Source organism: Melanerpes formicivorus, unplaced genomic scaffold (assembly GCF_026170545.1).
Source record: "Melanerpes formicivorus ecotype bairdi unplaced genomic scaffold, bMelFor1.0.p_v2 SCAF_12, whole genome shotgun sequence".
Lineage (NCBI taxonomy): Eukaryota > Metazoa > Chordata > Aves > Piciformes > Picidae > Melanerpes > Melanerpes formicivorus.
In genome coordinates this window covers 17,908,682-17,930,979 of record NW_027142364.1, presented here as the reverse complement: position 1 = coordinate 17,930,979, position 22,298 = coordinate 17,908,682, and the positions used below count along the sequence as shown (strand labels likewise).

At 48.7% G+C, this 22,298-nt stretch overlaps 1 protein-coding gene across 1 annotated transcript in view; it reads left to right on the top strand.

Annotated features, from left to right (window-relative positions):
* The first annotated feature begins 653 nt into the window (after positions 1-653).
* IRS1 (insulin receptor substrate 1) overlaps positions 654-22,298 on the top strand; it is a 52,901-nt gene continuing 31,256 nt past the window's right edge. Inside the window, exon 1 of the mRNA XM_068145518.1 lies at positions 654-5,261. Within this exon, the coding sequence (XP_068001619.1) occupies positions 1,733-5,245 (3,513 nt within the window). The 5' untranslated portion in view covers positions 654-1,732 and the 3' untranslated portion in view covers positions 5,246-5,261. The remainder of the gene's footprint in view (positions 5,262-22,298) is intronic.

The window sequence follows — 22,298 nt, the reverse complement described above, 5'->3', positions numbered from 1 at the left end:
CCGCGGAACACCCGAGCGTGTTGAATATTCCGTGTAATCCAGCATACCGTGTTTCGGCAAACACGATGGACTTGCACGGCACCAGGCGGGAAGGACCCTCCCGGGGACCATGACCCACCGCCTGCCATGAAAGCCCTGCAGAGCCCGCGCTCCTCACCCGGGACGCGCCGCTTCGGGCCACGTCTCAGCCGGAAGAGGTTTCGGCGGGGCTAAATGAGTCCCGACCGGGCGGGGAAAGGAGGGGACGGCACACCGATCCTCTCGGCCCCCAGCGGCCGGAGCCGTGAGAGAGGAGCTCCGCAGGGAGGAATAGCGGTTAATGGCGGCGGCTCCTCCACACTAGGGCCTGCTCCGCCGCGCAGGGCCGGTAAAAAGGGCTGCGAGCGAACGGACGGGAGAAGGCTGCCTGCCGGGCCACGCAGCAGCTGCCAGCGGCAGTACCAAACAAGGCGCCGCTCAATGGCGGCTGCGACGCCTCGCTGCTCGGGCCCAGCCGGGCACCGCCCCCCGCCGCCCTGACAGACAGGCGGCACCACCAATGGCCGCGCGTCCCCCGGCGGGCGGTGCGCTGCGGCGGGGCTGGGCCCGGCGGTGGTGGCCCCCGCGGCCGCGCTGAGGGAGGGCGGGGAGCAGTGGGGCGGGCTCGGGGCTGCTGCGCTGGGCTGGCCGGGAGCCCGGCGGCAGCTCCGGGTATGGTCCACGCTCTGGCGCCGTCACGTGTTGTTCTCCTTGGAGCGAACCGGAGCGGCGTCGGGCGGAGGGGGCTGGAGTAGCGAGCGCGGCCCCCGCCGCCTGTTTCGGTTGTGGGGCGCTGGGAAACTCCGTGAAGAAGCCGGCGGAGAGGGAGTCGGCGCTGCCCTGCCGAGCTGGGGCACGGGAGGGGGCCGCGCCGCCGGCCGCTGAGGCGCTGCCGCCTGGAATGAAGAGGAGGAGGAGGAGAGGATGTTCCTCCGGCGCTCGGGCTGCCTCCGCTCCCCTCCGCTGCCCTCCCCTCCACCGCTGTTGGGTTGTGCCATGTCGGGAGACGGCACTTTCTCCGCCTAACGAGATGGGACTGAATGGGGTCGCCAGCCTCTTCCGCACGGCCGAGTGGGAGCAGCAGCAGCAAGCCCGGCGCTGATATTTGGGGACGGGAGGGGGGGGGTCGTGTTACGGGCGGCTTTTTTTGAGATTCTCTTTTTTGAGGAAAGGGGAGAAAGCAACGTGCGGTTTTGGGTGCAAACCCTGGACTTTGCAAAACAACCTCCGCCCCCACGAGGATATTTAATCAAGGAGCAGGAATCGCTTCTCGCCGAGGCGAACTCGGGACGGGGAAGGAGGAACCCCCAGCCCCGCTCCCGGCCCGGCAAGCCTCGCCCCGCAGGGAGAGAAAGAAGGAAGATGCGATTTACTTTTGCGGCGGCTGCTCTCGGGACGGGACTTTGGTCTGGACTGATCGGGACTGGACTGTTTAAGGACGTGCTTCCCCATCTAAGGGCGATTTGGGCATAAACAGCAAAGCAAACTCTGATTCGGTGCTGGAAGCTGCCTCTGAACAGCTGCTTTCACCCTGCTTCTGGCCCTCCCCCGTCCCGCACTCAAACGGATCCTGAGCTATTTTGCTTTGCTTTTTTTTTTTCTTTTGTAATTGTTGCATGAATTTTATTTTAGGTGCTTGTTTTTTCCGGCTGGCTTGGCTGCATTGGGGTCTCTCGGATTGCTGGCTGCAGTAACAGCTCCACCGCCTCTCACCATGGCCAGCCCTACGGATAATAACGAGGGCTTCTTCTCGGATGTCAGAAAGGTGGGTTACTTACGCAAACCCAAGAGCATGCACAAACGCTTTTTCGTGCTGAGGGCAGCCAGCGAGTCTGGACCCGCCCGGCTGGAGTATTACGAGAATGAGAAGAAATGGAGACACAAGTCAGGGGCCCCCAAGCGCTCCATCCCACTGGAAAGCTGCTTTAACATCAACAAACGCGCTGACTCCAAGAACAAGCACCTGGTGGCCCTCTACACCAAGGACGAGCACTTTGCCATTGCAGCTGACAGTGAGCCTGAACAGGAGAGCTGGTACCAAGCTTTGCTGCAGTTGCACAACAGGGCCAAGGGCCACCACCACTTCCATCACCATCACCACCACCACCACAGTGATGTCACCTTTGGAGGCAGCAACTCTGGGCTGGGGGAAGCAGGTGAGGACACCTATGGTGAGGTAGCCCCTGGCCCAGCTTTTAAAGAAGTTTGGCAAGTAATTCTGAAGCCTAAGGGCCTAGGCCAGACAAAGAACCTGATTGGCATCTACCGCCTGTGCCTGACTAACAAGACCATCAGCTTTGTGAAGCTGAATTCAGATGCGGCTGCTGTGGTGCTGCAGCTGCTCAATATCCGACGCTGTGGTCACTCTGAGAACTTCTTCTTTATTGAGGTGGGACGCTCAGCCGTCACTGGGCCTGGTGAGTTCTGGATGCAGGTGGATGACTCTGTGGTGGCACAGAACATGCATGAAACCATCCTGGAGGCTATGCGAGCCATGAGTGAGGAGTTCCGGCCCCGCAGCAAGAGCCAGTCCTCCTCAAACTGTTCCAACCCCATCTCTGTGCCCCTTCGCAGCAGGCACCACGTCAACAACCCTCCGCCCAGCCAAGTGGGGCTCAGCCGCCGGTCCAGAACTGAGAGTGTCACTGCCACCTCTCCTGCTGGGGGTGGAGGAACGGGTGGGAAACCTAGCTCGTTTCGGGTGCGAGCATCGAGTGATGGGGAAGGCACAATGTCGAGGCCTGCCTCTGTGGATGGTAGCCCAGTAAGTCCCAGTGCCAACCGGACTCATTCACACAGGCACCGGGGAAACTCGAGGCTCCATCCTCCACTCAACCACAGCCGCTCCATCCCTATGCCCTCCTCACGCTGCTCTCCTTCAGCCACCAGCCCAGTTAGTCTGTCCTCCAGCAGCACAAGTGGCCATGGTTCCACCTCCGACTGCCTGTTTCCACGAAGGTCCAGTGCATCAGTTTCTGGCTCCCCTAGTGATGGTGGATTTATTTCTTCTGATGAGTACGGTTCCAGCCCATGTGACTTTCGTAGCTCTTTTCGCAGTGTGACTCCGGATTCATTGGGACACACCCCGCCAGCTAGGGGTGATGAAGAGCTCAACTATATATGCATGGGGGGGAAGGCCACCTCCTCATGCAGCAGCCTTGCTGCCCCCAATGGCCACTTTATCCCACGTACCTGCCACCCACAGCAGCAGCCCCGCTACCCTAGCACGCCATGCTGCCCTCGAGGTGGTGGTGAGGAGGTGACTGATCTGGAGAAGGCATTCAGGAAGAGGACTCACTCTGCAGGCACTTCGCCCACCATCTCCCACCAGAAGACACCCTCACAGTCTTCAGTGGTCTCCATTGAGGAGTACACGGAGATGTTGCCTTCTTATCCCTGTGGCAGCAACCGTCTCCCCTCCTACCGGCATTCGGCCTTTGTGCCCACACACTCCTACCCAGAGGAGTGTCTGGAGATGCACCACCTGGACAGTGGTCACCATCGAACCAACTCTGCACCACACACGGATGATGGCTACATGCCCATGTCACCTGGCGTTGCCCCTGTGCCCAGTGGTGGGGAGCCCCCCAAGGGTGGTGACTACATGCCCATGAGCCCTAAGAGCGTGTCGGCCCCACAACAGATCATCAACCCAGGTAGGGGAGGCCGCCACCCTCCAGCCACGGTGGACTCTAATGGCTACATGATGATGTCCCCCAGTGGCAGCTATTCACCTGACAGTGGCTCAACGGGCTATGGCAAGATCTGGACAAATGGTGCTGGCCACCACCCCAAACTCTCAGTAGAGAGCAATGAAGGGAAGCTCCCGTGCAGCGGCAGCGACTACATAAACATGTCCCCAGCCAGCGGTTCCACCACCAGCACCCCACCTGACTGTTACTTTGGGGGTGCAGGACAGCCAGGCGTCGAGGAGACCACCACAGCCCACCACAAACCCATCTACTCCTACTTCTCACTGCCACGCTCCTTCAAGCACGTGCACCGGCGGGGCGGTGGAGGGCCAGTGATGGCTGGCGAGGAAGGCAGCCCCCAGCCCCGCATGGCACTCGGATCTAGCCGCCTTCTTTATGCTGCCGAGGACTCGTCCTCGTCGACCAGCAGTGACAGCCTGGGTGGTGGTGGTGGTGGCAGTGGTGGCAGTGGTGGTGGCTCCGAGGTTGGCCCCCTGCCACAGTCGCACCTCCCGCGCAGGGTGGATACGGCTGTGCAGACCAAGGGCCGGTTGGCACGACCGACGCGGCTGTCGCTGGGCGGCCCCAAAGCCAGCACCCTGCCCCGGGCCCGGGAGCAGCCCCCGCTCCTCTTGCCCCCGGAGCCCAAGAGCCCCGGCGAGTACATCAACATCGAGTTCATCACTGGCGATAAGCCGGCCTTTCCCTCGGCCGCCCTGGGGCTGGGCAGCGAGGCCGCCGAGGAGTACATGAACATGGAGCTGGGTCCCCCGCGGGCCGCCGGCTCCGCGACACGGCCCGGCCGAAGTGCGGCCCCCAGTTCGCGGGACTACGTGGCGATGCAGCTGGGGGCGGCCGCGGGCTCCTGCCCGGACTGTGCCGGCGGCGCTGCTCTCTGCTCGCCCGCCGTCTTGCTTGGCTATGCCGACAAGCCCCCGCCGGTGGCCGCGACCACGGCGGTGGCCTCCCCGGAGATTCCGCGGCCGCCGGCCGAACTATCGGCGGCCCCGCCGCGCTCCTCCTCCCTGTTGGGGGGCCCCGGCGCGGGCAGCGCATTCACCCGCGTCAGTCTCAGCCCCGGCCGCAATCAGAGCGCTAAGGTGGTGCGGGCCGACCCTCAGGGTGGACGCCGCCGGCACAGTTCCGAAACCTTCTCGTCCACGCCGAGCTCCGCCCGTGGACCGGCAGCCGGCGGCGGTGGGGGGACCGGGACTGCTTTGCCGTGCGGCGGCGCGGGGGGAGCCGAGGACGTGAAGCGACACAGTTCGGCCTCCTTCGAGAACGTCTGGCTGCGGCCCGCCGCAGGGGAGGCGGCCCGCCGGGAGCAGCCCGCGCTAGAGAACGGTCTCAACTATATCGACCTGGACCTGGTGAAGGACTTCAGCCACCGCCGCCACCGCCATCTCCACCCTCCCGCCGAGGCCGGCGGGAAGCAGCCAGCGAAGTCCTCGGGACAGCCCCGTGGGAACGGCCATGCCAGCGACGACCTGAGCGCCTACGCCAGCATCAGCTTCCAGCAGCGGGAGGAGGTGTAAGAGCCCGCCGGGGAAGGTGAGCCGGGGCTGGGGCGGGGGAGCTGCAGCTCTGCCAGAAGGGGAGGCCTCGTGAGGTGCCGCAGCCCGACTTGTGACGCCTCAGGTCGGTTTCCCTAATGCTTGCTGCATGTTTTGGTGGGAGAAGCAGCCAGGAGCTCAGCATCTTTGCGGGGCTCCCAGCTGCTGCCCCTCACCTCTGGCCCTGGGATGCTGCTAAAGCACTGCTGGGTGCTCCTGTCCAGGCAGAGATGTGACGATGTGGTTACCATGTTGCTACATCTCACTCCGAAAAATGAAAGTGTGCATGGCAGGTAAACCATAAGTGAGTTAGCTATAGTGTAGGGCTGAAAGTGGGAAACTCTTGTTATAATCCTGGTTTGGTCAGGAATCACTGTTCTGGCCAAGAGTGAAGTCATCCAGATCGTGCTTTCCCATGTGCAAAACACAGCTAATGATACCTACCTCACTGGCCTGTGGTAAATGTGCTTTCAATTTGAAAATGGGCTTCAGAAGCTGCAGAGGGTTCTGTTACTTGTGTTGCAGTTGGTACTGAGAATCTCTTGCAGCAGTTACAAACTGTGTGAGGAACAGCCTGTATGAGCTGTGTCTTTGGGATTGACAGGTGTGTTCCCTTTTTCCTTGGAACTTTTCATTTTGAATTTGGGAAAAACTTGTGCCAGGCCGCTGCAGGTTGGTTACAGGTGTGTAAGTCGAGTAAGAACATTGTTGCAGGTAATGTGACGTTTCTGCTATGTGAGAACTTCACGCAGCACAGAACAAACACAGGTTGTCTAGAGCTCATGCCTGTGCAAGTTCTCTTGGGGAAGCTTGAGGACCGTTCTGACCAATTAAGTTCTCTACACCCTTAAGCAGCAGCAATCACAATACTTTGTGTAGTTACTACGAACATGAGCAGTGTTGTTAGGAGAGGAGTCTCGTACTATTGTTTATATTGTCAGTGTAAAGAAACTTAGTTTTTATTGCTTGTTTCTGCCACCCAAGGGAGTGGTGATGGCTGGTCTTACTGTGAGGTCTGGTTCACCATTTTTGTACATTCTCCATTCTTACAATCTGAGTAAAAGCAAACCAATCTTCACATTTTCTGCTTGCTGCTCTTCTCTGTTAGAGCAGTGCTGTATTAAGTGTTACTCTGATGTGATCTGGGAATGCCAGGTTCCTGTCAGATTTGTGGTAAGGTTTAAGATCAGTGAAGATGTTGGTGGTGTGATTTGAATTATAACTGGTAGGAAATGGTTCTTTTAGTGGGTATCTTAACTAGAGCGTGCTGGCTGTCACAACTCCTGGTCTGTGACCAGGATACACTGCCACACCCATTCTCTGTTCTGGGATATGCTTGCAAGAGCCTGTCTAGACTGTCCTCAAAATGCTTCTTGCCACCCTGGGAATCCACTCTGCCCATGGCAGCTTCGTGTTCTGAACTTTGCAGAGTGGACTTTGGCCAGTGGATACAGCGTGTCGTGCTAGTAGTCACATTGCTGGAAGTATCACTTTTCTTTCTCCTTGTTGTGTGCTAAGGTTGAGGGAGCAAGTGTGGAGGAAAACCCATGTCAGCACGTGGATAAATAATCAATGTGTCTGAGGAATGCAGATCTGGGGGAGCAGTGTCATAACTGTTCACATACACAGGGTTTTCCCAAATGCACTGTTTCCTTTTTCTGTAGACAAGTTCTCCAATTGATCCTCTGCGTCGTCTTTGACATAGAAGCTCTGGCAATGTTCTCCCTCGTGGTGGTAGGTAGATACCTGCTGTGGTTGTGCTGTTCAGGATCAGCATGTGGAAGACCTGATGTAGGAACACACTGAAAATGTTATGCAGATGTTTTTCAGGGCAGTGTTGTGAAAGGTGGTGCCTGGCAGAGTAATTGCTGTTTGAAGTCAGTTACTTCCCCAAATTAGGATCGGACTGAGCAAGCACAGCTTCTTCTGGGAGGCAGGAGAAGAGGCAGGCTATAATTATATGGGGAGTTTGTAGCCATGGCTGTTGCTTTTTCCTTCCCACTGTAAAGCTCTGTTGCTTGTAGCTTTCTCAGGCATTAACCCTTCAGACTCCTTGTTCCCAGGCTAGATTTCTTACCATCAGCTGAAACTTCCCTCAAAAAATTCAGCCCAGCTATCCCATCTCTTGTTGAACATGTTAAGGTAAAACCACAGCAACATTTTGTCCATGTTAGACATTTTAAAAATTGCATGTCCTGATACCTTTTTTGCTTTGGAAGTAGAACTTAGGTTTGGCAGGGCATTTGGCGGGTGTAGGTTGTACCTCATGCTGTGTTTGAGAAGATCTGCCTGGAGGTGAGTGATTATGGGCCTGCAAGTGTCTGTTTGCACATGCCTGAAAAAGCTGTTGAGCACCTTCAGCTAAACCGCTCTCCTGAAGGCTCCCTGTGCAGTGAGGGTGCTGCAGCTTCCTGAAGCTGTGCATGCCCTTCCCAACAAGCAGCTCAGCGGGCTGTGTGGCCTCAGCCTTGGCCGGCTTCCCCCTGTTCCTCCTGGCAGTGAGGCTGCTTAGGCTCTGGCTGCTGTGCTTGTTTCTCCTGCTGATGTCACAGCACTGTGGAAGAGGAAGGAGAAACTACTTGGTATGTTTTAAGGTATGGCAGAGAGGAGAGAGCATTGGGACCTGGGAAGGGAGAGGTGAGGCTGCATGTGTCAGAACAAGGGCTGGGGAAGGCTGCTTTAAGTACCCTGTCTTTGCTCCTCACATCTTTCATGGGCTATTGTTTACAATTTTAATCTCTGAAGTGGCAAAGCACTTTTGTTATTTTTATGCCTCTCCATAGAGCAGCCTTCCACCCCATCCCAGTGGCCAAAACTATCTGTATAACTCTTCTTTTAGCCATTCTGGAATTGTCTGCTGTTCCAGACTACAGGACAAGGACCCCAAATGTTGATGTTCATCTGCTAATGGGTAAAATGATTGTTGCTGCAAGCTAGCTAACTCCTCTCCTCTTCCCTGCTCCCCTTCAGCCACTTCCAGTTGGCTCAGGCATTACACTTTGAACCTCATTCCAGTGTAGTTATTTCTTCTAACGTTAAAGATCCTAGCTGAAGTAATCACATGGTTTTCCCGATTTTATTTACCATTTCTCTTGCACCCACAGCATTCGTCTGTGTTCTCCAATCCCACTGCCTTCCCTGTCAATGTTCTTGGCTGTCTCCTTGCCCTGCCTTTCTGCCTCTCTTCTCTCCTCCTGTTAGAAATGCAGCAGTTCCAGTGCTGTCTTGTGTGCTTCCCTGCCCAAATGCTTCTCTCTTCTTCAGGAAACTGGATGCTGCTGTGCGTGCCTCATCTAGCTGGCAACTCTGGTGCTTGGTGCCTCTGATGAGTGGACTTGTGCTCTAACTGGGAGGTCATGTTGCCACAAATGCCAAATACTGCTGGGAAACACCAGCCCAAGACATGGAGATTCTTCTCCTGTACTCAGCACTGGTTAGACCACACCTTAAGTACTGTGTCCAGTTCTGGCCCCTCAATTCAAGAAAGAGGTTGAGTTGCTGGAATATGTCCAGAGAAGGGCAACAAAGCTGGTGGAGGGTCTGGAGCACAAGCTCTATGAGGAGTGGCTGGGGGAGCTGGGGTTGTTTAGCCTGGAGAAAAGGAGGATCAAGGAAGACCTTATTGCTGCCGACGGCTACCTGAAGGGTGGTTGTAGCCCGGTGGGGGTTGGTCTCTTCTCGCATGCAGCCTGTGACAGAACAAGAGGACACAGTTTCAAGCTGTGCGGGGGGACTTGATGATCTTGGAGGTCTCTTCTAATCTGGTTGATTCTGTGAAAGCGAAGTAGGATAATGAGAAGTAAACCCAAATCTCAAAGCACCTTCCCCCCACCCCTCCATTCTTCCTGAATTCAACATCACTCCCAACTTCTACACCTACTCTCCACCAGTGCAGCACATGTGGATAGGGGAATGCTTGTGGTCAGCTCATTAAGTGCTGTCTCTGCCACTTGTTTCCCAGGGGAAGAACTTCTCACCATCCTTTCCTGCTCCAGCATGGGATCCTCTCTCCTTGGGTCCACAAGTCCTGCCTGGAGCCTGCTGCAGCATGTGTATGTTCCCATGGGGTTGTAGCCTCCTTTGGGTGTATCCAGCTGTTTCACTGTGGACCTCCATGGGTTGCAGGGGGACAACCTGCCTCACCATGGTCTTGGTGAACCACAGGTAGCATGGAAATATCTTCTCTGGCATCTGGAACACCTCCTGCCCCTCTTTCTTCCCTGGCCTTGGTGTCTGCAGGGTTGTTTCTCTCATATATTCCACTCCTTTCCCTGGCTGAAGTTGCTTGGATATTTTTTTCCCGTCTTTCTAAATATGTTATCCCAGAGGTGCTATCACTGTCTCTGATGGGCTTGGCCTTGGCTTAGTGGTGGCTTCATCTTGAAGCTGGCTGGCATTGGCTCTGTTGGACATGGGGAAACTTCTGGCAGCTTCTCATAGAAGCCACCCCTGTATAAAACCCTTGCCATGCAAACCCAGTACAACAGTTGAGCAGATATTGTGGATGTGCTGTAGATTCTGCTTTTGGGACTGTTGTGATAAAGGAAGCCTCCTAAAACAAGCAGGGGTTATGAAGATTGACTATTAATAGCTTTTGTTCTGAGTATATAGTCAAAAAATACTCCAGAAAGGAAACTATTAGCTGTTGTCTCTGACAAAGCAGGAGAAGCTGTAGTAGGGTAGTTGCAGGAATCCAGGTATGTGGCTTTGATCTCGGAAGCTTCAAAGTGAAGCCATTATTCCCCTGCCTCATTTCCATTTGGTTGATGAGTCTGAGAACTGTTGAAAGCCAGCACTAATAACACTGACTAGAATATGTGGAGTGGGACCAAGAAGTAGCTTGGCACACTCACAGTCTTAATGATGCTGATTTACCCAGGGCAGGGGTGGTTGGGTCTTTTTTGGTGCTGTAAGAAAACAGAACACAGTACAGCGGGAATCAGTGCAGTGGGAATGGGTTCAATGGCATCTATCCTCTTGTTGTGTCTTGTGTCTGGTTCTGGTTAGAGCAAAGCACTACTAAGAGCTGACCATTTGTTTGGATGTCATGACAATACATGATGGGAAACAGAAAATGCCTCATGTAATTCTTGTATAATACACCTGGGTGGGTGTTTTTTTGTAGTTTTCTCTCTTTTTTTGGACACTGGTTGTTCTTTTGTTTCTCTAATAGTTTTCAGGATTTGGTTTCATTTCCTCAGTTTAAATGGTGGAACAACTGAAGCACAGCAAATGCCAACATGAGACATGTACAATGAAAATAAGGTTTTGGGGGGAGGTTGTTTCCAGAACTGAAATAACAGAAGTTTCTGTAGTTTTGGGTCAGCACCAAGCTAAATAGTGGAAAGTTCTAAAAGGTTTCCGTGCTTTATGTGTATGACTGCAGAGAAAACAGCATATTTCTTACTCTATGCACACACCAGGTTTTTATCCATACCTATCCTCATACATATCCTCAGTTTAGGAAGGATGTTGACTTGCTGGAGCATGTCCAGAGAAGGGCAACAAAGTTGGTGAGGGGCTTGGAACACAAGCCCTATGAGGAGAGGCTGAGGGAGCTGGGGTTGCTTAGCCTGGAGAAGAGGAGACTCAGGGGTGACCTTATTGCTCTCTACAACTACCTTAAGGGGGGTTGTAGACAGGCAGAGGTTGGTCTCTTCTCCCAGGCAACCAGCACCAGAACAAGAGGACACAGTTTCAAGCTGCGCCAGGGGAGGTTTAGGCTGGAGGTCAGGAGGAAGTTTTACACAGAGAGAGTGATTGCCCATTGGAATGGGCTGCCTGGGGAGGTGGTGGAGTCACCATCACTGGAGGTGTTCAGGAGGAGACTTGACAGGGTGCTTGGTTGCATGGTTTGGTTGATTAGATGGTGTTGGATGATAGGTTGGACATGATGGTCTCGAAGGTCTCTTCCAACCTGGTCTGGTCTGCTCTATTCTATTCTATTCTATTCTATTCTATTCTATTCTATTCTATTCTATTCTATTCTATTCTATTCTATTCTATTCTATTCTATTGATTTGCCAGAATGGAGCCTGTGTCCCCACATACCTGTGTGTTTGCAGTTCTCCTGTTTAACAAGGTCACAAGCTTATAATTCATGACTTTTAGCTTTTATGAGTGTTTATTGGCTTTTTTTTCTTTTCTTTTTTTTTTTAAATTCACACAGTAGATCATTTCCTTTAATCTAGCTACACTTAGTTGTCTTATTGATTATTTCCCCACCTTGATTCTAATGGTAGGTTTCTTGGGACTTTGGTTTTTCTGTCATGAAATTGGCACGGCATGATTTAGAAACCAATTCAGTTGATGATGAAGTCCTCTCTGGACTTCTGTAGCACAAAGATTTTATATTTAATGAGTGTTTAAACTGCTTTCTGATCATGGTTTACATTTGAAAATGAAAGGGCAGTGATGATGCTTAGTTTTCACTAGCAGCCGCGGAGAGATCGTAGTTGCTCCAGGATAGCACTGGTAAATAGGGAATTACAGCTCTTAAAGGCAATACAGCAAGCAGCTGTGGAGTGGCAATGTTATTTGACAGATATCTTCAGTATGTTGTTTCAGGAATGCTTTATAGTAGCTGAAGATTTGGTAGTCCTTAGGAATGTAATTTTCATGACTTTATAAATGTATGGGTGCAAGTAATGAAAGCAAAATGTATTGAATATTCTTTTGAAGAAGTTGCAGTAACTGTAGAGCAGCTCGTGTGTGAGGGAAGGGGGGTGGTTTTGGTGTCCAGTGGTAGGGAAGAGAAATTAGATACTCTTTTCCAGAATTGATCTGATACTAGATTTAACCTCTCTACCAAGTTTGATTGAAAACTAGTTAATGTGACTGGCTGACAGTTCTGAAATACAGCAGCCTTAAGAGGTAGGAGGGAAAAGAGGGGAAAATGCTGTTCATGGAGCTGTGTTGTTGCTAGAGGAGAGACTGGAAATACTGACATAGATAACATGGAATTAGAGGGATAGGCTGGGGCATGGTTGTAGAAACTGGTGTGGGAAGGAGATGGAACTGAGGCAGCAATTCTTTGGGGGCACACAAGCCGTGGTATGATGATGTGAGTGAGGGAATGATGTTTGTGATCTGTAGTGAACTGGGATGTTTGTGAAAGTTTGAGGGTGGGTACAGAGAAATGCGGAGAATGTGCTGCCCAGGGAGGTGGTGGAGTCACCATCCCTGGAGGTGTTCAGGAGGGGACTGGATGTGGCACTTGGTGCCCTGGTCTAGTCATGAGGTCTGTGGCAACAGGTTGGACTCGATGATCTTTGAGGTCTCTTCCAACCTTGGTGATACTGTGATCTCAGGTGTGCAGAGGGTTTATTCCAGAGGTACTCGTTCTGTGTGGTACTGCAGTTTTCTGGAGTTTTTTTTACTTCTGTGTTTTCTGTGTGTTCCTTACTTCTTGTTTGGATATTCTGCTGAGCTTAAACAGGATGATGTGCACAGTAAGGTAAGCAGAATTTGCCACCAGCTCTTCCTGAAATCCTTTGTCTTCTAGCATCCCTGTGACAGCCACAGCAGTGAACTCCAGGTAGGAACCTGAATTAAGTAAAAGACCAATAAGAATGAGTGAATTTTAATACTGAACCCACTTGCCTTTATAAAATACATACTATGAAAAGAGAACTATACTCACACAGGATTTTAAACAGCAGTATTTTGTTCTTTATGCTCTACTGCTTGGACAGGTATAAATTTGATTAAAAATGAGGTTCATTAGTTTCACTGTTTGTCTTATGAATTAGTAATTATGGATTCGCTTAAAACCATTTAATTCAAAGAACAGCTTGTAAGAGAAAATTTCAAATGGCAAAATACTTGTGGCTTATTGCAGCAAATCTTCTGCTTTTCATTTTGTGGTAAGAGCTGCAACACAAATAAATAAGTATTAACAAATACATCTGAATTTGCCATTTGTTGGAATGCTACAAGCTGGCTTTTGATCATCTGTGCAGTCTGATGTGTGCGGGTGTCTGCTCGTCAAAGCGAATAGCATCGCTCACTTTTTCCAGCATTCTATGGGGTTTATTAATGGTGATTGTGATGATCAATGTTTTGGTGGATACATGAGACAGAGGTGGTAAAGAAGAGATGTACATAACTTTAAAAGATTCTCAAATTTAACAGCTTCACTCTCTGCTTACAGGAGTGGAGGGAGATAGAACAAAAGCCAAGGTGTGAACAGATAAAGGGGATTTAAATAAGCCTGGCACTCTTAACTAAAAGATGTCTTGAGATATCTCTCTCTGATCATGTTTGACATATCTAGGTCATGTTCTGTGAAGACTGTTATTAGTGATTTAACCTTGGGTAATTGTAAAGTGTATTTTCTTCAGAGCAGTTTTTGATCAGGTGAGCGAGACAGTGGAAGTTTGTTTGTGTTCAACTGCTTGTAATAATTTGGGAGCCCAGTTAGAAGATTTGGTGTCAGGCACGTGAGCTGTCAGGAAGGTGCCCTTCCCGCGGTGTGTGACCGAAGATTTGCCTCTGTAGGTTTTGTCAGCTGTGGTAAAAGTCTGGGGTTTTGGAAGCTGGGAGGAAATGACCTGTTAAATTTTCAAATAAGATACGCTTCAGGAAGAAGGGAATTGCGTTGTGCACTACCCAGCCAGTGGAGCTGGTGATGTGTGTGTGTTTGAGCTCTCTGGTGACAAGCGTTATAAAATGTAGGAATGTCAGTCTGGGAGCACATACAGCTTTAATGGGCTGTATTTCTTCTCCCCCTCCCCTGGTCTGTGTAGGTCAGGTGTTTGTAACCCACTGCCATACCTAAGCATTGGATGATCTTTCTCTAAAATATGGAGTCAGTGTGAACAGAAAAAAGTGGATTGTCTGTCAGCCTTGCTTATTGTCCAGTACAGCAGTCTGGCTTCCAGCATGGTGCACAAATATTTGTTAAGACATAACTATGGGGCAGGAACTCCATAAGCTGCCTTTGCCAGTCAATAAAATACATAGCTAGTCTGTGCACAGGAGCTTTCCTTCCCTGGCATTGTTCCCTGAAAGAGTACAAACCTCAAACATGTGGAGTGGAGGAGACTAAGCCAGTTAGGGTAGGAGTTTCTCCTGCCCCAGCCTGTGTCAGTTGGGTATCTGTAACCCACTACCCTTATTTTGCTGATTTGTAGACTTAAAATACCAAACAAGCCCAGCCTTCCTTCAGTCTCTTTTGAAGAGACTGGATGTTTGGATGACACTAGTAACATCCGTGTTTGAACCCTGTGCCCCGAGCTGTGGAGATGTGTCTTGTTGGAGACAGTAAACTTCAGGAAGTGCAGGCAGGAGGTAGAAGATTGAGTACATTGCTCCTCTTACTCCATATCTCAGCTGGAGTCTTGCTCTTTGTCAATGTGTAAGTGACAGCAGAGAAGTGGAAGGGAGGTGGGGAGCTCCAAATGCTGTGGCTGAAGCTGTGACTTGATTCAGTTCGAACTTCCTGTGCCCTGTGCTGTGTATGAGAGATGCACAAAGACATCCAGACTGACAGCTGATGTGTATCAGTGAGGGAATCTTGTAGATTAAAGCACGGCGTGGTAATTCATCTTCAGCAGAGCTGGCCTTCATTTTGTGGAGAAGATTGCAGTGTTAGAGAAGGAAATGCTAACCCTTAGAGAGCAGGGAACAAGTGACAGGAGACTTCTCAGCTTCAGAGACAAATTCAGGGCTTGGCAGCCCTCTGTGTGCACTGCACACCAGGGCTGTGCTGGTGCCCAGGTGTAAATAACCTTTACTCACTTTGCTGATGCACCCTGAGAATCATTAGAGCAAGGAGTCTCTGTGATCTTCCAGTAACTCCTCAGTTTAGTTTGATGATTACTATGCAAGTGGTGGACAAGGTGTTCAGGGATCAGTGTCAGCAGTGATGCATGTGATGTGTCTTCATAACTAAAACTGAAAACGGGAAATAAAAGTCCTCGCTTCCCTGGAGAAGATTCAGGTGCCACAGAATGGCTTCGCTGTGCCTGCACCTACTGAGTCGTAGGGCTTGCAGTCTACTTCCCTGACAAGGCACAAGCTGCTTTTTTATGATGCTTGTTCTGTAATGGCAATACCCAGAGAAACAAAGTGTGATCTTTGTGCTGAAATGACAGCTGCCAGTCTGTTTCTGACTCCTGCAGGTAAAAGCTGAAGGTGTTGGCTGAACAGATTCGTATTCATTTCCTCAGTAAACTTTGTGCTGAGTCCCCTACTGCAGTTCCTGGTCACAACCTCTGAATTACTTGTTACTTCCAAACAGCATGCTGTAGTATTTAAGGAGCAAGATGTTATGGAATAATGAGGAAATAAACTAACAAGTTGTGTAGTCAGTTGAGGCCCAGAGGATATTCTCTCACTTTATTATTTTCTTTCACTTCCTCCCCCATTAGGATTTTCCTTTTGTAGTGCAGTTGTATTGCATGGAAGTGACCAAGAGCAGGGAGCCCAGCTTCACACTCCTGGAAGGGGATGGGACAGCTGGGCTTTTACCCAGAGGGTTTGAAGTGACTGGCAGAGTCAGTCAGGTATGAATGTATGGCTTGTTTTGGTGGGAATGGCAGCCTGTGTGATGGCTGTGTGAAGGGGTACGAGCAGTGGCCATTTTTCTGCAGTGGTCAATTCAAATGGAACCATTTCTGTCTGGTGAAAAAGAAAGCCAGGAATTTAAATCTTTAGGAGGATAAAAGGACAGGTAGCAACTGCTTTGTTAAAGTGGGGGAAAATGGCCTTTCTTTAACCTGCTGCTTTTACTCTAGTTCTCTTCTTGACTTCTTTGCAAAGTACAGGCACAGTTACATTCCTACCTGCTTTGCTCTGTTACGGTGCTTTTAGCACGTGATCCCCTTTGGGTTTTCTGCATTGCAGGATGTGGTTGTGTGTGTGTGTGTGTGTGTTTGTTTGTTTTTAATATATATGTATATATTAGCATTTCCAACACATACATGTGCTGAAAACCATCAAAAACAAAAGGAAAGCTACTACCTACTGTCTGTGTTTAAGGAGTTTCTAACAGTAGGTTGGCTAGCACACCCAGGGCTTAGCCCTGCAAGATGTCTGGGCAAATTTCAGCAGCATGGGTTACTGAAAAGGGAGGTGTCACCTCAGTCTCCTTTGGCTCTCTTCTGCTTGCTCCCACTGTTTCACTGTGCTGGCTCCATACAAGTAGATGACAACTGTCGTTGGGCTGACATATTGTTTAGTAACTGTTTTTATTTCCATATTTTACTCATAATGGCATTCAGATTTCAGAGAAACAGCAAAACAAAATGTATGAAGAGGAATCTAGTGTGCTTAGGAAGCTGTAGGTTGGAAACTGTAAATATTTTTGTCATTGAAAGTTAATATTTGTTCTACCATCAGTGTTTTGGAAATAATCTTGGATTTCGTTGACTTCCTTATCATCTGGGGAAAGTGATGCAGAATGTTCTTGAATTCCTTGGGTATCTTGATATGGGTGCATAGCTGTGTGTGATTTGCATCTATGTTATCAGTTTGAGATGAAAACAGAGGCAGATGAAACAAAACAATGAACAGTGATGAAAGCCAAGCAGCCTCAAATCATCCCTCTTCCTTTTCCAAATCCTGCTTCTCAGAGGGAGCAGAGGGTGAAGAAGTGGTGTCTGCGTCTGCTCACTGAGTATAGACACTTGCATTTCAACACAAATGGGGAAGTTGTCCTTAAATGGGTTAACATAGCCGGTCAATTTATATGCCAGACAGACTCGAATACTTTAAACGGTTTAAGAGTTCTTAAAAATAAAACAAAACTCTCAAATAGACTTAGTTCTTCCCTGTAAGAAACTTTTCCCTAGCAAGCTCTGATAGAAGGGAAAAGCCCTTCTGAAGGTGTGCAGACATGTAGCTAGGGCATGTTTTTTCAGGCCTTTGAACTCGGTTAGGAATGTGTCTCAAGATGGAAGAATGAATAGTTACTTGGTGCTTTCAGCCTCCGGGCTTGAAACTCGCAAGAGGAATGTTATTGTGTCTTCAAAGCCTGTTTCACACAAGCCTTTGTTGAGCAGGAACTTGGAGAGTCTTTGTATTATCATGCACACAACAAAAACATCCAGCCACCCAATTTGATCTAATTGGGCAGCGGTGGTGAGATGTTTCTTCTGTAGGAAAGCTCTGGAAAATGGGGGTGCACGTTTGTAATTAGGAAATACCCTTCAGAGCAAGGGATTGCCTGCCCCGACATTTCCATCTTGATAGAGCTCTCTAACGACACCGATGGGCTGCCCATCTGCACAGCCCCTCTTTTCTCCTCTTCTGTATGTAGTGCTTTCCCAGCAAGACAGCAAATATTTACATTTCTTTTAAACTCTGTTGCGACCCCGAGGTGGTGGTAGCAGATCCCTGGAGAAGGCAAGCTGAGGCTGAGAAAGGGGGTGGTTCAGGTTGAGTCATTTTTGTAATGCTTTCTCAAAAATAAATGTGTTTTTGGGACTCCATATGCTGCGGTAGCCTAATCGTGCCTAAAGTAAGGCAGATCTTTTAATCAGCCTAACTATCAAATGTTTAGAGGAAATTAAATCATTGCTCTAATGAACACAGTTGATGGAGTATCCAGAATGGGGGGGCTTGAGGTGCTAAAAACTCCTTTTTAAGAGCAAGTGGTTTGGAAGATATCTGGAGAAATTGATTTTTCATTTTGAATATGACTAGACTAATTTCACAAGTATTCAAAGTCATGTGAGAGTCACTGAAACCCAAAGATAGGAAAACAGATCCTTTCGAAAGTTACTTTGTTTGAAAACAAAAAGGCAAACATGACCTCTACTAAACCTGGATTTTTGAAGTCTGCAATAGCCAAGCTCACCCAGTTTCACCTACTAAGTGAAGGGGAGGCTTTAAAAGAACAGGAATTGCCTTCAAATGCAAGGTTTATTTTGAAATCATAGAATGGTCTGGGTTGGAAGGGACCTCTGAAGGCCATCTAGTCCAACCCCCTGTGCAGTAAGCAGGGGCATCCTCAACTGGATCAGGCTGCCCAGAGCCTGTTGAGCCTCACTCTGAATATCTCCAGGGATGGAGATTTTGTTAAGCAACTTCATGTTGAGGCTAGTTTGAGTTTTCATTTAACTGATAACTAAGTAAAGGGAGAGTTTACAGCTCATCTTGGGTTTCATTCAAACACAGCTTGAAAAGTTGTAAACCAGAATTTAACCAGCTGGCATATAGTGACCTGTATTGGTCTGCATTAAAATCTGCATGAATTATGTTGTCCAACTAGGGGCTAATATCAAATACTGAACTGAAAGGTTATATTGCAGATCAACATGATTTAGTGGTTATTCTTTGACCATTAAGAGCTTAAAAAGATAAGTTTCCTCATTTGCTAATCTAAATTTGATTATTTTAATCACTTTAGTTTTTAATCCACCGTGAAGCCAAGTGTCACTGTATACATGATAATTAAGTACATTGGAGTGGATATCATCCTGTGGAAACAAAGCATAGGCACAGAGAAGACCTGGTTACTGGAGCAGGCAATGAGTGAGATGATGAGGGATTGGGAGGGTGAGAGGGAAGGACAGAATTCCAAGTACAAAAAAAAATGGTGGTGAAATGCATGGAAGAATGAGAGTGACAGGCTGTGTAAATTGACTGTGTCTTCTCTAAGAGAGGTTTCCTCAGGTTGGAGAAGGGCTGAGTGAGCAGCAGGAGAAACTGGGGTAATGCTGTGAGGCTCAGATTTCAGTTAGTATAATTAGGCTTTAATGGTTTGGATGATTCATAATCTCTTGGTTTGATAGGTTGTTAGAAAATGTTAAAGTGAGGTGTGAATGAATTTACCCACGCTGGTAACGCTGTGGGAGTGCAGCAGCAGAGAGCATCCACGTGCCAGGGATTTAGAGGGGGAGGGAAATGTGTAAAGATGTTGGTAACATTTGTGTACACATATTTTGGAGGAAGGTTGAGTGATGATCTTTCTGCATGAGTGTGCTACGAAGGTTTCTCATCTTGATAGGGAAGAGGAGGAATCTTCATCTCATGTAAGAATTAACTCCAGCTCAGTTCAACCCAGTACAACCTGCATGAAGACGATGGGACTAGGGCAGCTGCCTGAGTTTAGAATGTGGCCCTTCAAAATACTTTTCTCTCTCTCTCTCTCTTTTTTTTTAAGCTGTTTCTACACTGTTCTGTTTGAATTAATAGCAAGTCCCCATTAATTTTAATTAGCTATAGTAATGACTTGGTTCTCAAGTGCTACAAAATGATCTGTAATTCAGTGTCTAATTTATTTCCTACTTTGGGTAGTTTGTATTTTCCAAAAATTTCTCTCCTGTTATGTTTGATCTGCCTTGAGTCAAGCTTGTTTATTGCTCTGTTTGCCAGAGTAGCTGATCAGCTTTTATTCCTTTATCAAACAACTCCTATAATGTTAATTGTGCTGCTTGGATTTGGGTCACAGTTCAGCATTTGCATTTGGGCTGAAGGAACAGGTAGAAGCAAAAGGCTGTTAGCAGCACTGTGTTATGCTTAGAATAACCAGGGCTACAGAGCACTGGCATAGGACTCCTGATGTTCATCCCTGGAGCTTTGCAACCCTGCTTGTATTTACCTGATCACAGTGTTGTAGAATCATAGAATGGTTTGGGTTGAAAGGGGACTTCAAAGGTCATCTAGTCCAACCCTTCTGCAGTGAGCAGGCACATCATCCACTAGATGAGGTTACTCAGAGCCTTGTCAAGCCTAACCTTGACTATATCCAGGGATGGGGCCTCAACCACTACCCTGGGCAACCTGTTGCAATGTTCCACCATCCCCATGGTTAAGAACTTGTTCCTAAAATCTAATATAAATCTACTCTTTAATTTCAAACCATTGCCCCTCAATCTGTCACTGCAGGCCTTTATAAACAGTCCCTCTCTAGCCTTCTTGTAGGCCCCCTTCAGGTACTGGAAGGTTGCTATTAGATCTCCCTGGAGCCTTCTCTTCTCCAGGGTTTGCCTTCTGGGCTTCAAGTGCACGCTGTTGGCTCATGTCCATTTACCAGCATCCCCAAGTCCTTTACTGCACTCTTAGAGTATCTTGCTGATCTTCACTGTAACTTTTGAAAGGTTATTGTTTGGGGTTTGTGCAAGTCAAGGGTGATACAAACCACTCTCTGGAAGTTGTTTTCATGTCTCTGGCTGCATCTGCATCCTGGGACATTCTCTGGTTGGAGTATTTAGGCTCAGTTTGTGCAGGTAGATGTGGCCGTTTTAAGGCCAGAAAGAGTTGTGGTAAGTAATCCTTCTACTTCAGAAGCAGAATGCAGGGTGCAGCATTGCCATCTGCTCAAAGCAATTGAAGGTCACCCTGTTGTTGCTGTCTCCTTGACCACATGTTTCCCTGGAGAATTGGTTTTGGGCATCACCCATGGTTGCTCACAGCTGATGAATGGTGAAGGTGAGCACTTGGAAATGTCTTGAGGAAGGAATGCTGGACCATTTTTCCAGGCAGCAGTTTGCTCCCAGTTTGGTTAAAACCAGCTGTGGAATCTTGTCTCAAACATACATATCTTAGGCAGCATTTGAATTTCTTTTTTTTTACCCTAATCTGGCCTTGAGTTATTTAAAAATAATAAGCTGTATTTGAGGACAGACATCTTCACTGGCAAACCTGCACCTGCTGCTTTAGTAGCCATACTAGTTTAGCTGTCTGTTAGTCGTCATCTCCAACAGCCCTTCACCACCAAACCCTAAATCCCCACTGACAAATTAGCCTTTCTAGTTTAGATAAGGTCATGTGTCTGTGGGAAACATTTCCAGGTGAAAATGACAAATACATGTAATGGCTTCAGACAGCTGTCTTTCAGACCTTCTGATACAGTTACTGCAGGTGTCATCCGAGGAACAGGCAGGGTTTCCACCTTCCTGCCCTCAGATCTCCTTCAAATGGAGTAATTATGGGAGCATTCAGTAAGTAACTGACTCGGATAGAAGGAGACATCAGCTTCCTTGAAATATTTCTTCCTGATCTCATGGCAGCTCAGATGAGTCTGTGGAAGAGCATTTTTCTTCTTTTATTAAATGATCTTTTTCCCATTGTCCCCTTCAGTACCACAGAATTGAATGTGTGTTGTCCAGCTGCTGCATGATTGCAAAAGGAAACCTTGCCTTTAACTCCTTGTCGAGCTGAGGTTATGATACACGTTGGGAAGAAACCCTTAAAGATCACTCTGCTTTCCGCTGCGCTCTGCGGCATTTCCAGATGCATTTGAGCACAGCTGGAGGATTAAAATGATCCAAGAGCTCCTACAGTCATCCATAGCTTGATGTTTTCTTCTCTTTGCCTCAGTTTTCTGTAGATTTCTGGTTGAAGCCTTATTTATTAAGAAGTGTTACACTGCCTTCTGTCTGTTTCTTCAAACTACTGTGTCCTTTACTTGGCAGGAGAGGGGGAAGGTTAAAGTTCCTCCTTACCTCCTCCCCCTCTCTCCAGTGACATTTTTGATTGTTCTGTTTAATGAGTCATGTTCTCTGCAGCTGAAGTTAATTTTGTGGCTCATCCAAACAATGAGTATTTTCTGAGCAGGAAATGAGGGAACTGTAGTTCTTTTCCCCCTTCTGCTTTTTTCCTTTTTTTTTTGTAATGTAAAGGTGTGTCTTGTGTTGGGGACAAGAAATCCTGTGCTGTGTGAGCTTTCCTGTCGTCATGTTATGTGCTCCTCCTCTTCACAGACTTATGGAAACCTTCCAGTCGAGATGGATGGGTAGTTTTCTTCCACCTTAAGTAGCACTGGCAGTGCAAATATTTGGCATCTTCTAGTGGACATGTTTGTCAGTGACAGGATTCTCCCAAGCTCATTGTGCTTTAGCCACTGAAGGTCACACAGTCCACTCTTTTCAGTTGCCATGTGGCAGTTTATTGTTAGCAATGGTGTGGAAACCAGAAATAAGAAAAGCTGGAGCAAAACATTCAGTGTTTTGCACCAGATGTTCATTGCAAGCTTAGTTGACCTACACTGTGTGTTGGCATCTCCTTTCCAAGGGCCGTCCAGCCATTTGATACACGAAGCAGTTTTGCCTGCTGCTTGAAGTGCATCTCCCCAGAGATCCTTCCT